The following is a 14,291-nucleotide window of genomic DNA, read 5'->3' as shown; positions in this document are numbered from 1 at the left end:
TCCATGTCTTTATGGACCTTGTTTTGTGCACTGGTGCATAGTCATGTTGGAACAGGGAGGGGCCATCTCCAAACTCTTCCTGCAAAGCTGAGAGCAGGAAATAGTCCAAAATCTCTTGGTCTGCTGAAGCATTAAGAGTTCTTTTTACTGGAACTAAGGGGCTGAGCCCAACTTCTGAAAAACAACCCCACACCATAATCCCCCCTCCACCAAACTTTACATTTGGCACAAAGCAGTCAGACAAGTACCGTTCTCCTAGCAACCGCCAAACCCAGATTCGTTCATCAGATTGCCAAAGAAGCGTGATTCGTCACTCCAGAGAACACGTCTTCACTGCTCTAGAGTCCATTTCTGACGCTTTACACCACTGCATTCAGTGCTTTGCATTGCACTTGGTGATGTAAGGCTTGGATGCAGCTGCTTGTCCTTGGAAACTCTCTATGCACATGAAGCTCTCTATGCACTGTTCTTAAACTAATCTAAAGGCCACATGAAGTTTGGAGGTCTGTAGCAATTGACTATGCAGAAAGTTGGCGACCTCTGCACACTTTGCGCCTCAGCAATCGCTGACCCAGGTCTGTCATTTACGTGGCCTACCACTTCGTGATTGAGTTGCTGTGAATTGCTTTCAGTTTGTTATAATATCATTGACAGTTGACTGTGGAATATTTTACAGCGAGGAAATTTCACAACTGGACTTGTTGCACAGGTGGCATCTGAGCTCCTGAAAGCGACCAATTCTTTCATAAATGTTTGTAGAAGCAGTCTGCATGCCTAGGTGCTTGATTTTATACACCTGTGGCCATGGAAGTGATTGGAACACCTGAGTGAATACTTTTGGAAATATAGTGTATCAGAAACAATAACACAATAGTTTTCTTAAAACCTTATAACATATACACTTATTTAATGAAGTCTCCAAAAGCGTATTTTTAATACCTAAAAAAAAGAAAGAGCACTCAATACATCCACAATCATTACATTTATTTTAGACACACAAAGCAGAACACATATGGATTATTATATGTAGTTAGGCAGCTAAAGGTAATTAGCAGGATAATTTAACCCAAAACATCATTATCTAAATTTAATTTAAAAAAGGCAATTTAGGTAAAAATGGATTAGCTAACCAATTTAAGTCATTCATTTGTAACAGTAATTAGGGCACATGTCTCCAAAATATCTACATAATTCAATTGCTGAGATGTAGACAAAGACATTCAATGTGTACCGATGTGAAATTGTGAATTGTAGAGAAATTGACTTTGTCACAATCTGGGGGTCATGGTGTCTGCTGCACAAATATATACATTTCTTCTTTTTTTTGTATGCAATACTGACAACAGTACTATAGTAACAAATAATGCTCATAATAATAAAAAAAAACCCTATTTCTATGTGGTCTATTTTGCCTTTGTGAGCACGTTTTAATTAGTGGGTTTCTTTATATTGGTGCATTTCATACCAAAACACAACACAGAATGACTTTATTAGCAACTGAATTATGTAGACATTTTAATACTTAGTACAATTGCCCTTTATATTTTTTGTTTCCTTTTTCTGAATCCCAGTACCACATTCCTGTTTTGCTGTCTTCCCGTTTGCAATGGAGAAAATGCATTTCTAATAGCACATGCGGTATTTTTTTTCTCCTGTGCTGTTTTTTGCTGTTTCTGGTCATTTTCCACACAAATTAGAAGGTGAATTCATCTGTTGGTAACATGCAGATGTACAAAAAAGAGCAACTGTGAGCATGAAATCAATGACACTAAAGAAACAGCATGTTTCAGATCTTAAAAGATGTCATTAGCTTGTTATGCAATTATATGCACATGACCTTTTATGAAGTCTCATCATAAAGGACTGCATAAAGTAGAATTAAAAACCTGTTACAACAAAAACTAAAAATCAGGTCTTTCCCGTTTCTATCTGCTAAGTTCTCATTTCTTTTCTACCCACCCTTGCATATTACTAATCTTGCTCTGTTCCTGTAGTAGTTCTGCAGGATTCCTATTCAGTGGAAACTTGAATAGGAATCCGGCAGGACTAGAAGTTTAAAACGACTGTGTTGCTTTCAAACTTATCCATGCCCTTTGGCTTCTGTTACAATCATGTTTTTCACTAAATGCAGGTAAACTCATCAAAATTATGTATGTTAAATCAACTGTATGATACATAAGCAGCAGATTAGGTTGAAAAACACTGGAGTATTCTTTTAACAACGAAGTGCTTTACAGCGAATACATTAAACAGTGCAGGATAACAGATTGCCAGGATTGTAGTGAAAGATTGCAAAGGCACTCAGCTCTGCTAAAAGAAGCAGATATTGTCCTTTAAAAGCTGCTGTGTTTTTAAGGATTCTTGTAAGTATAAGAAACATAAACCCCATAGGCCAAATTAGTGAGATCTATACAGGTTTGGCAGAGCAGCTCTTCGGTTAAACAGCAAACAGCACTACTGTTTATGAATAGTTAGTTTGGCAGGCAGGACAGCCATGGGTGTATGGTGAAGCCCGGGTCCGAACAGAGGAAAGAGTTTGGAAGGGAATTTGTCGGTATAGGTGCAAAGATGTTTTCCACTGACTGCGTCCCAGAAGGACACCTCCCCCTTTTCCATATTAAGCTTCACCCTGATCGTCTCTGGTCTCCTCTCCACGGTCAGCACCGTACGTGGTGTGGTCAAGGCATTGTACACTCCTTTACTCAGCCCAATGCTCCACACCCCTCCAGTCGTGGTCACTGTGAACTTCCTCTTGCGGGCCACAGATTCCTTGCACACCCCGACGATCCACTTGGGGTTATCCCCTACTTGGACCTCCCACCGGTGACGCCCAGAGGTGAACCCTTCAGAACCTAGGACAAACACGCAGGGATCGAAGCGCTCTGGGTTATCTGGGAAGGATTGCCTTTCAGCGCTGTCCCTCACACTTGCATAGTCAGGAGACATGGAGAGCCAGGGGGAAACAGTGTTTGGATCCATGATCACAGGAACTGCGGAGAAGATGAAGATTAGAAGATCTGTACAGAGTCATGAAGCACTGAATCATGTTTTAAAGAGTATCTGTATATTTCTTTATATCTTAGATACTCTAACCTCTACTTGCTCTCCAAATTCACTTCAGTTTGGCTGAAAGCTGACTAAAAAACCTTTAGGACTTATTCGGCCTTGGACAAATGATGGTCAATATTGCTGGCTACTGGGTTTTTACAATTTGTTCCAAAGTTTAGATTCATGTGAGGTAAAGAAAAGGGGATAGGCTACATAACACAAATCTTTTGCTAGCCGAAGAGCCACTTACTTTATTCTAAGCTTGAATTTTAAGAAACCTCACAGACATTTAGAGTATCAGATTCAGATTCCTTTATTGATCCCAGGGGGAAATTGCAGTTGTTACAGTTGCAGCCATTTATGTAAAAATAAACACTTTACTAATAATTTAAGACAATATATAGAATTTACAGTATGTACACCAGATTTAAGTACTATCATTGAGTGAGGCACCTTTTCTGAAAGCTCATCATATTTTTTTCATATTTCTCTTCAGTATTTCAAAACAATTGCACCAGTATTAGTAGTAGATTGTAGTATACAGTGAGTTCAAGGTCACATAGCGTTGATCGTAATGCAATTTTATATCCCTCAATTCCTCAACCTGTAGATGGAAACTGAGAGGTGGCAGCTGTCGAGGGCCAGTCATGTAAGAATTTTGTCTGTTCAAACATGTTATAAAACACGGGCAAAGAAAGGGAAAGAAGCTGAAGGACCATGTCTGTTCAGGTAGTAATCTATAGTCTGTGTATTTAAATGACATATTTAGGATCTGCAGCTTATCTAAGAGAGATAGCTTCAATAACACTACCTGATTTGTTTCTGTTGTAAGTGGATGGGGAGCATTTAAGTCCTATTAGATCCATGCTTAAAACAATCTATGAAGTGACAGATCACCTGTATGCCAGCTTCACCAAATGCTTCATATTTCTTGATCCATTTTGTGTTAATTGCTAGTCTAGAAGTTGAACAGACATTTTGTGGCCATTAAAAAACAGTGTGATCTCATAACGAGAATGTGTGGGGACCATAATAAAAATATCTGGGGCAAATGTGAGTGAGATTGTAGACATATGAACATAGAAAGACACTGAGCATGAAACCAATCCATTGCTTCATGAAATGATGCAGAGCTCAAAGTAAAGAGTAATGGTATACTCGTTAATATTGTCCAATAAACAACAGCCTATCTTTAGTCCATGGATGCGATGCAGGTCTGCATGGACAAAAAGCAGCCAATAAAAACTCCAAATAGGTACATGAATGTATGTCCCAAGTGCTGAGAACACCTTACATCTGGTAAAAATAATTACCTCTTGCTATCTCTTCTCATTAGCCAAGTTATTATGCTTGCATTAATGTTTATACTCTGAGCATTAACAGAGCATATTAAACACACCTGATCCTGTATAAAGCACTGAAGGAGAGAGAACAGACTCTGAGACACATTAAAGGTGTTATATAATAAAGCGTTATATAACATGCGGGAAACTAATACGCTAATTATTGTATATAGTCTAGCTAACAGGTTGTGAACATTAATATACAAAGGCAACACCTAACAGCCTCTTCTTTCCAAATTTTTCCTAATTTTCAATTTATTCGCAGTAAAAATGAGTAACATTTGAAACAGATATCTTTAAAATTCTACATGATTCGGTGTTTGAAATCTAAACGTAGATGTTCATAGTGGTTTGATAGGAAATGGTTCATCATAGAGAAAGGTAACGTAGCTTTTTTAAGGCATTTTAAGCATTTTCTAATTTGAAATGTTTCTCTAAAATGGAGCATTTCACATCAAACATTGTTGAATGACTGTGCTTACTTCTTAGCTCTCTTATTATGCAGATTTTTTTTTTTAAATGGTGGAATTCCCCTTTAGTGAAGTCTGACACTGTGTTTGAAATGGCACTCTGCTCATTATTGTATGTACACATTATATGTACACATTTTAAATGTTAGCAGGTAGGTAGACATCCTGCTACACTCAGAGGACTGATGACAAGGCATTGATTTTGGTGCTTATACACCAGAATGTGATAAGCAAAACACAGAGTATGGAACTATTTACAATTATAAATTCTGAGTACTAGTACCCTGAGTACTAGTAGTCCTGATTCCCAGTTGTAGGAAATAATGAGCAGAGTGCCATTTCAAACAGTGTCAGACTTCACTATACAGACTACAAATGGCACACACATTTGCCACTGTCAGAGCACTCACTAATCTCTGCCTGTGTACATTATACACAACCTAGTGAGCAAAACAGCATTAGAAAGTAGGATTACCATAAAACTACCAAATAAGGGTAGATATTTATGCCTATGTTCCAAGGAACAGAGTCTGCAAGCAGGTTTTTCAGACCATTACCTAATAATCCTACAACCATATTGTTCAAGACCTTTAAGTATCATTATTACGTAAAACTCTCAGTTTTCTCCATTAAAATGTTAAACACCAACGCTTTTATATGGTAAATGTAGGAAGGCCATCAACAGTTCTGGCTTTTTTTGTTGAAAGCACACTTCCTGATACAGAAACTGCTACTTACAGCATTTGACATGAGACTGGATGCTCTCCCAGACTTTGTAACCCAGTGCTCCAACATGCAAGGCCATATTGATGAGAGCTCCATGAACCTTTGGAGGGTCTTCAGCAGTCCACTGAGCCCTGGAATAAATTGGATTCAGACCATGTGAACAGGAATTGCTATGATGCATGTTTTCTGATTGTTATTTTCAATAAATTGGTTGAATTGATTCACACGCAACATTATGAAAGATATTCTTCTGAACCTTATGTTCTGCAACATCCAAAGAACACTATATGTGTGTGTGGTACAGGCAGAGTATTTCTAATAAAATTAAAATCTTTCAAAATTTATTTAACAAAGTCACAGCAGAAATCACTGCAGAACAACAAAGTTTCTTGTTGTAGACTGTAGTTCGCTTCTTACCATAATGTGTTCTTGTTATGTGAATGCCCTTAATCTTATTCCATTATTGAGCAAAAGTAGAGAACATCAAAAAACAGCACTTTCCAAAAGTTTATTCAATTTTTTTGGTTTATTTCATTTCCAGCCAAAACAGCTATTAGATACAAGTTATTCATTTGTTAGGACATATTTCCAAAGATACTGGATTTAAATTAATCTACTTAGATAAGGAAGAGTAAAAGGGAAATAAGTGAAAAAAACTGAGGTTTCCCAAACTGGAAATTGAGACTCTTGACAATTAAGCCAACAACTTTAAACAACAGTTGGTAGACACCTCTATCATTATCAGATAAACAGTACTCAAAGCTTTTATCTTTGAGAGTTCAACAAGAAGGAACTGATAGGAAATCGAGCTACACTCTTGCTTCAAATCTTGAAAAGTTTACAGGTATTTCTCTTCATCCTTTCTCATGAGAAGCTATGAGCGTGAAAGGATGTGTAGTTCTCAAGAAGAAAAAAAAAGGAAAAAGAAAATGTACAAATCAAACAAAGAAGTTGCTGGCCTGGCATGGATTGTCCACGCCACAGCCCAGAGCTCAACAACACTGAATGGGTTTTGGTTTACTAGGATCGTGAGAAGCAGGAAATGAAATTGTCTTTAAAGACTGAACTTTGGAGGTGTGGGTAATTATGCCAGATGTCTTTGAAAAAAATGAAAGCAAAAATGGAAGCTTGAAAAGGACAAAAGGGCAGATATGATAAGTATGGAAAATTAATATTTCATTTAGTTGTTGAGGTTTCAGAGTATTTTTCTGTATAAATATACACTACATTGCCAAAAGTATTCAGTCACCCATCCAAATAATTGAATTCAGATGTTCCAATCACTTCCATGGCCACAGGTGTATAAAACCAAGCCCATAGGCTTGCAGCCTGCTTCTACAAACATTTGTGAAAGAATGGGTCGCTCTCAGGAGCCCTATGAATTCCAGCACGGTACTGTGATAGGATGCCACCTGTGCAACATGTCCAGTCATGAAATTTTCTTGCTAGTAAATATTCCACAGTCAACTGTCAGTGGTACTATAACAAAGTGGAAGTGATTGGGAACGACAGCAACTCAGCCACGAAGTGGAAGGCCACGTAAAATGACAGAACAGGGACATGGGGATGCAGAGGCACATAGAGCGCAGAGGTCAATTCTGCAGCATCAATAACTACAGACCTCCAAACTTCACGTGGCCTTCAGATTAGCTCAAGAACAGTGCGTAGAGAGCTACATGGAATGGGTTTCCATGGCCGAGCAGCTGCATCCAAGCCTAACATCACCAAGCGCAATGCAAAGCGTCAATGCAGTGGTCTAAAGCGCCAGAGCGCTGTCTGGCAATCTGATGTACGAGTCTAGGTTTGGCGGTTGGCAAGAAAAGAGTACTTGTCTGACTATACTGCGCCAAGTGTAATGTTTGGTGGAGTGGGGATTATAGTGTGGGGCTGGATTTCAGGCGTTAGGCTTGGCCCCTTGTTCCAGTCAAAGACATGGATGAGCGAGTTTGGTTTGGAAGAACTTGACTGGCCTCAACCCGACAGAACACCTTTGGGATGAATTAGAGCGGAGACTGTTAGCCAGGCCTACTCATCCAACATGTCTGACCTCACAAATGCACTTCTGAAAGAGTGGTCAAAAATTCCCATAAACACACTCCTAAACCTTGTGGAAAGCCTTCCCAGAAGAGTTGAAGCTGTTATAGCTGCAAAGGGTGGGCTGACATCATATTAAACTCTATGGATTACGAATGGGATGTCACTCATATGCGTGTGAAGGCAGACAACTGAATACTTTTGGCAATATAGTGTATGTTTCCTACTTTTTTTCTTAAAAAACTTAATCATGATCTCCCACTTTTGCACAGTACTATAACTTAATTATTGATGACTATTGAGAGGGATGGCAAAAGTAGACTTGGACTTGTCATTGTGTCCTCAGGACCAAAACATCAATTGTCAAATTGGACATTAGACTAAATGAATGGACAATTTGAAAGAACTGATTAACTAAACTGAATTAATTCACACTGCTTACCTTCGTTTAAGAGTCTGAAAGTTCTGTAAAGAGACGAATTTTTTAAATTAGTAAGGAATGAGCTGTACCTCCAGTTTAGAAAGGTCATTTAACATGAGATACAGTGGTTTTCACTACTAGTACTTTTCATACCTGTAGGAAAGTCAAATCCTCTGCTCCCATCTCCCTCTTCACTGACTGAATCAACTCACTGAGTGAAGTGATTTCACGAGCTATGCTATCAATCTTCTCCTTAATTGTCTGTTTCTTCTGCTCTTCTTCTTTCTTCAGGGCTTTAATTCTGCTGTCCTCTTCATCCTTTAGGATCTGATGAAGTCTCTCAAACTCCTGCCTAATTTGCTTCTCTGCTTCATCAGACTGGTTCTGGGCAACCGAGGCAATGAGACAAGAGATTTACACTCAATTATAATAATTTATACTTAATAACTGTAGTGTTACTTTGTTTTCTTCGTTAGCAGGAACAGCACTAACAATAACAAGGTTTTTTCTGGAATCCACAGTAGATTAAAGTTGACAGAACATCAATTACCTGAATAAATGTAACTGTGTCACCATATCGTTTCTTCATTCTCTTAAAATATTCCAGCTTTTGAGTTAGGATGTTGATTTTCATATCGAGTTCCTCCTACAACAAAAAAGCATGAGCTCAAAGGGGGGGCACATTCTGCACTGATATTTCTGTAGCTGAATATTTTCTTGAAGTCCATTTATAAACACACCTTTATACCCACAAGACAGAGTTTGTTACTGTACCTTTTAGACTTATCTGCAACCTGAAATGACAGCTAAACTCTTGGCTGAAAATACGAGACTTGTAAACATGTGCATGGTTGTGACATGACAACCATGTGAGCGTTCTTTACATATATTTTGAAACTTACTAACAATGGATACACCAGGGGTGCAAATCTCCGGTCCTTGGGGGCTGGTGTACAGCATGTTTTGGTAACTTTCCTGCTCAAGTACACCTGATTGCACTCATCTGTTAACTGCCAGGTTTAGTGGGTGTGTTTGAGCAGGGAACCACTGAACTGCACTGGCTACTGCACAGCAAATGAAAATATGTAATACAGATTCTAGGGCAGAAGTAGGGGTGGGTAATATGACAACATTTTAGGCTTTTCTGAGCATATCATCAGTACATAAAGAATACTAACTGTATCACTGTAATCATTGTAATTAATACTTGGCACCACAGGTTATATTTTGTATATACCTCAAAAAAACGAAACATTGTGATGTGTAACCTGAAAATATTGAAGTATCGTAATACATATTATTTAGTTAAGCTATATCGCTCACCCCTAGCTGAGCTTTGAGCGTTACAAGAGCTGAACTCCAACGCCAGGTGAATTAAATAAAAGTTAGGCTGACCAAGTAATGACGCAGTTTACCTTACAGAACGGGACCCCGTCCGCCATAGGCAAAAAATCATGGCCGCTGTGCAGCGTCACGCAGTCGACGCAAATGGGCACCTCGTCTTTAATGCAGAAGAGCTGTAGGTCTCGCTGGTGTAGACCGCAGAGCGCCTCGGCTGCTACAGGGATTCTCCAGCCTTTCTCTTTCTGAAACGACTCGCAGGTGTTCTTCAGAGCCCGGTTCGGTATCGGCTGCTCTCCGTCACAGCACTTCCTGCACACGGGACAATCCTTCGTCGATTTGTGCTTCCAACTAGCCTCCAAACAGGCACGGCAAAAACTGTGACTACACGACAGAAGCACGGGGTCTCGGAAAAGCTCCTTGCAGACCGGACAGGTCAGGTCTGACTCCAGAAGAGACGGTCTTTCCGAAATTTCCTCGTCCGACATATTCCCAGCCATGTTGCTAGCAGAGGGACGTTTTTTACTTTCACTTTCCTCTCTTCCTGGCGGTTGTAACCGCTCGCGTGGTCGCTTTCTTTGATTCAGGTTCGCTCTTGTGTGACTGACATTTACGTTAAAAAACTAAGAGTTTTGAGTACGACGTTTCACTGGGAACCGACTTCCTCGCTAGTTTCGCCAAGGACCCGTTTTTCTGGTTCGGCCTTCTTCCTGAAAGCCTCCCTTGCTGTCAAAGTTCACTTGAGTTGCTCCAGGCTGCTCTCTAGTGGGAGGGGCGTTTGTTCCATTCCGTTTTGAACAGTCTTGGATTACATAGTCTTACAAAAATATAGTAGGCCTACTTTTAACCAAATCGGGATACTTCATTACTTTTTAAGGATAGCTGTTATTAAAAATTACATTTTGATCAGTCAAGCCCATAAACCATTTAATTCATTCTTAACTTGCTCAGTGTGCCTAACTGCAGAACAACTTTGTCAGTATGACCCTTCACATGTGTTGTTTGGGAGAAAGAAGGAAGGAGGAGTAGATATCAAAGCTCGATCTTAAAGAGAAAGTCCACCAGTTTTAAAAAAGATTTTCTGCCGAGTTTAATGGCTGTTAATGTGAGCAAATTCATTCAGAAATGCTTGATGTGAAATGCTCTGTTCTAGAGAGTGCTCAGTCTTCATCATTCACAGTGGTGGTGATGGTAACCAGACGTCTGAAGTGTTTAACACCTCTGAAAGCTATCACAGTTATTATATCCTTTATTAATACACTGCCTGATGCCGAAGATGACGTTTCACAACAGTTTTGAGAGGATTTTGGATTAATATGTTATTTTTCCATCATTTGTAGCAAGTAGGTACATGCACACAGAGCAAAGTAAGGCAAACTAGTACCCGAACCACTTTTTGTAACAATATCCACATTACTTATAAAGCCTTGCTCATACCATAACTTTCTAATGACAAAGTTCTTGTTTTCCTGTTATCTTTTGTGTAGTGTTTTTTCCCTGCCTCAAAAGCACCCTCTGTGTTTGTCATATCACAGTGCACCAGTAAGCAGAGACAACAAGTATAATCCAATGATATAATGTTTCACCTCCCCTCCTACCACCCTCAAATATCAGTCAGTGAAACGCACTGCATTGGTAGCTGCATTACTGTAAGCCAAAACAAGATTTGTTTAGCAAATTGGGAGTAAATGTAGATAAGACAAAGGACAAAATTGCCTCTTTTATTTTATTTGTGTCTTTTTAACTGTTGTCATAACAGACCTGTGCTGTCCATCCTTCTGGCTCACGGCCTTCTCATTACCTTTATGTCATTTAAATGTCAGAATAAACAGAATAGCAGCGTTGTAAAACCACACAAATGAGAAGAATAGATTAAAAGGCAGAAGTAAACCATTTTTGCCTCGACATTAATTTTAGCATTCGCTGCAGATCCATGATCCAAATCTCCCAGATGCTTCAACAGTGAGCTGATTTAAATGTTACTGTGAGGGGGTATGGCCGTCACTACGGGGGACTACTTTCTCCATCGATAGAGAAGGGAGAAGTTAACAAAGCAACCATTCTTTTAAGGACAATTATAAATAACAGCTCATCATAAATCTCAATGTCTTGAGTCAATATGCTGTTCTTTCAGTCAACAAAAGCGATAGCCAACATGATAAACATGATAAAGCAATTAAACCTGCATGATTCTGCATTATTAGATTCTTAAAGAGATGGTGGAGTAGTAAAGAAATGAAGCAATGACACTTATTTGTTCTGTATTTACATGTAATCCAATCAGCTCTTACCTTCACATTTATAAACACATCATTAACATGTCATTGGATATTACCCAACACCGTACTCTTATAACCACTGTTTAATTAAGGTAAAACAAGTTTGTGGAAAAGTTGAAGATATTTTGAGTATTGTGCACTCAAAAACCTACTCTAATCTTTAAGCACATCAGCTGGCCCAACCCACGGCAAATTACTAAAAATAAACAAAACATGCAATCTTACTCAATCTTACTAACTGTACTAATGCAAATCTGGTAACATTAGACAAGTCTTGCTGACTAAATAGTTTGTTGGACAAAAAACATCCCAACATTCTTTTTGCTGATTTATGTTAATTAACTCTTATTTTTCATGAATTTTCATTAGTTCGATTTGCAAAATGATATTTTGAATCATAGCACATACTTGTGTTAAATGTTACATTCGGTTGCATTTTATATGTTTTGTTTTGTTCTTTATGTTTTGTGTTCAGGTTCAGTGGTTTGGCCTGTTTGAAAAAATATTTTCAAATACTTTCTGAACACAAAGGCAAAAAAGTGTCTTGTCTGCATTTTTAGATTGTTACTAATATTTAATCCGCTGTGGGTATTTAGGGTCACTACCCTGTTGTAGAAGCCATCCTCTTTTCATCTTAAGCTTTTTTTACAGACGTTGTAATGTTTCTTGCAGAATTGGCTGGTGTTTAATTGAATCCATTCTTCCCTCTACCAGTGAAATATCATGTGTGCCACATCTAAATCATGATCAATCCATCCGCTGTTCTTAACAGTTGAAGAGGTGTCCTTTTCATGAAATTCTTCACTCTTTTTTCTCCAAACATGCCTTTGATCAAGTCCTGAGGACTTGATAAAGTTAAAAGAGAACTTTTTGCCCACTTTGTCCTCATGTTCTTTCCAACATCAGGCTTGTTTAAATGTTCTTTTGCAAACACCTGATGCCAAATCATAGGAAAAGTTTTCGTCTGATGACATCTCCATGAAGGTCATATTTGTTCAGGTGTTGCTGCACAGTACAACAGCGCACCACCACTCCAGAGTCAAACGAGAGTTTTAATTTGCCTTTCTAACAATCCTATGAGCAGTTCTCTTTTTCTTGGTCTTCTGACCTCAACTGGACCTCTCCTCTTCCTGTCAACTGCCATTTCTTAATCACATTACAAACTGAAGAAACAGCTACTTGAGAACACTACTATATTCTTATAGCTTACTTCTGCTTTGTGGGCATCAGTGCTAAACAGCCACTTAGTGGAGCCCATGGCTGCTGATTGCTGGGACAGGGTTTGAGGAGTAAGAGTGTTTCTAAAGCTTTGAAATTTGCATCACTTGGCCTTTCCTATATTGATGACCGTGAACAAACCATAGCCCTAACAAGCTAATTAAAGGTCTTGGTTAAAGTTATCTGAGAGCTAAAATCTCTGGGAGTGGCCAAGCTTTTGCATGGTGCTCCTTTCCTTTTTTCACTCTAAAACTGTACAAAACAAGAATAATACACTAATATCATCTTATACTATTTGCTCTTGGAGATCAGTTCATCTTCTACTCACTTAACCATTCACTGTAACAGAACTTTTGATCAGGAATGCCCAATGTTTTGCATGCCACTGGTATTGTTTCAGTTGCTACTAATGCATTTCACAAGGATGAGTATTTGATTCAAATCACCCTAACTAATTCAAGAGAAAGCAAAACTTGAAAAAGTAGAGTACTGCCAGCTCAGCTGAAACCATTTTGAAATAGCTGTGAGTTAACCCTACTTGCAGCAGAAGTGTTGATCACTGAAAATGTAACTATAACCCAAAAATAAAGCTGTTTATCTTGAATAAGTTAAGTAACTTTACTTACATTTTTAAAGCAATAAGTTTGCATGACTTTGTACAGTATATCTCCGCACTGAGTCATTAGTGGGTTGTGACCCACTCTTTGTAAAGCACAGCATTAGACTGAGTTTGATATCTGCTTTTACTGTGTCTGTTTTGATGTTTACCTGTGCATCTTGAACACTTTTTGAATGTAATGTAATGTTTGGATTCAAACAAACCTAGAAAAACCTGTCCTGTTAAATGCAGGTGAATATTCAATATTCTGCAGTCGTTTTGCTTCTGAAAGCCTGTAATATATTTATATGTTTTAGAGTATTACCTGTTTGCTTCTGCTGGGTGCTGTGACTGGATCTCCACTTAAGACTATTCAACACTTCATACCCATCCAAAAATATCATATCTCAGTCCCCTGATCTAAAGTCCACTGAACTGTGTGGAGTTTCCCAAAGAGACATGAGGACCAAGGAAGACGACTTGGAGCTGGATGCCAAAATAACTATAACTGTAACAGGTGCTCATTATTCATTCATTCATATATTCAGAAACACATGTATGTATGTATGCATGTATGTATTATGTAAAATAAGCTTAAGAATTTCTCCTCAATCCTGAATATCATCATTATTTGATGAATGTTATAGTTAATTTTATGTAATATTTTCTGTTAATTCAGTAAACATTGTTTTAGGGTGTCAGAGAGCATTAATCTCAGCAAATTAAGAAATTCCCATTAATGGTCTCAAAACCATTAAAGGTTTGTATTTTCTTTCTGGTGGTTTCCAATAGCCATGTTCATCACAATATAAT

The 14,291-nt window shown here is 38.5% G+C and overlaps 1 protein-coding gene across 1 annotated transcript; it reads right to left on the bottom strand.

Moving 5' to 3' along the window:
* Positions 1-967: 967 nt before the first annotated feature.
* trim35-28 (tripartite motif containing 35-28) lies at positions 968-10,429 on the bottom strand. Its single transcript, XM_017703989.2, has 6 exons — positions 9,458-10,429; positions 8,593-8,688; positions 8,196-8,426; positions 8,064-8,086; positions 5,600-5,718; positions 968-2,990 (listed from the first exon to the last, which is right to left on the bottom strand). Exons 1-6 carry the CDS (start codon positions 9,881-9,883, stop codon positions 2,455-2,457), a joined length of 1,431 nt encoding a protein of 476 aa, XP_017559478.1. The 5' UTR covers positions 9,884-10,429; the 3' UTR covers positions 968-2,454.
* Positions 10,430-14,291: the final 3,862 nt, after the last annotated feature.

This window comes from Pygocentrus nattereri, chromosome 24 (genome assembly GCF_015220715.1).
Source record: "Pygocentrus nattereri isolate fPygNat1 chromosome 24, fPygNat1.pri, whole genome shotgun sequence".
Lineage (NCBI taxonomy): Eukaryota > Metazoa > Chordata > Actinopteri > Characiformes > Serrasalmidae > Pygocentrus > Pygocentrus nattereri.
The sequence above is the reverse complement of the archived record's forward strand: the minus strand, read 5'-3'. Positions and strand labels throughout refer to the sequence as shown.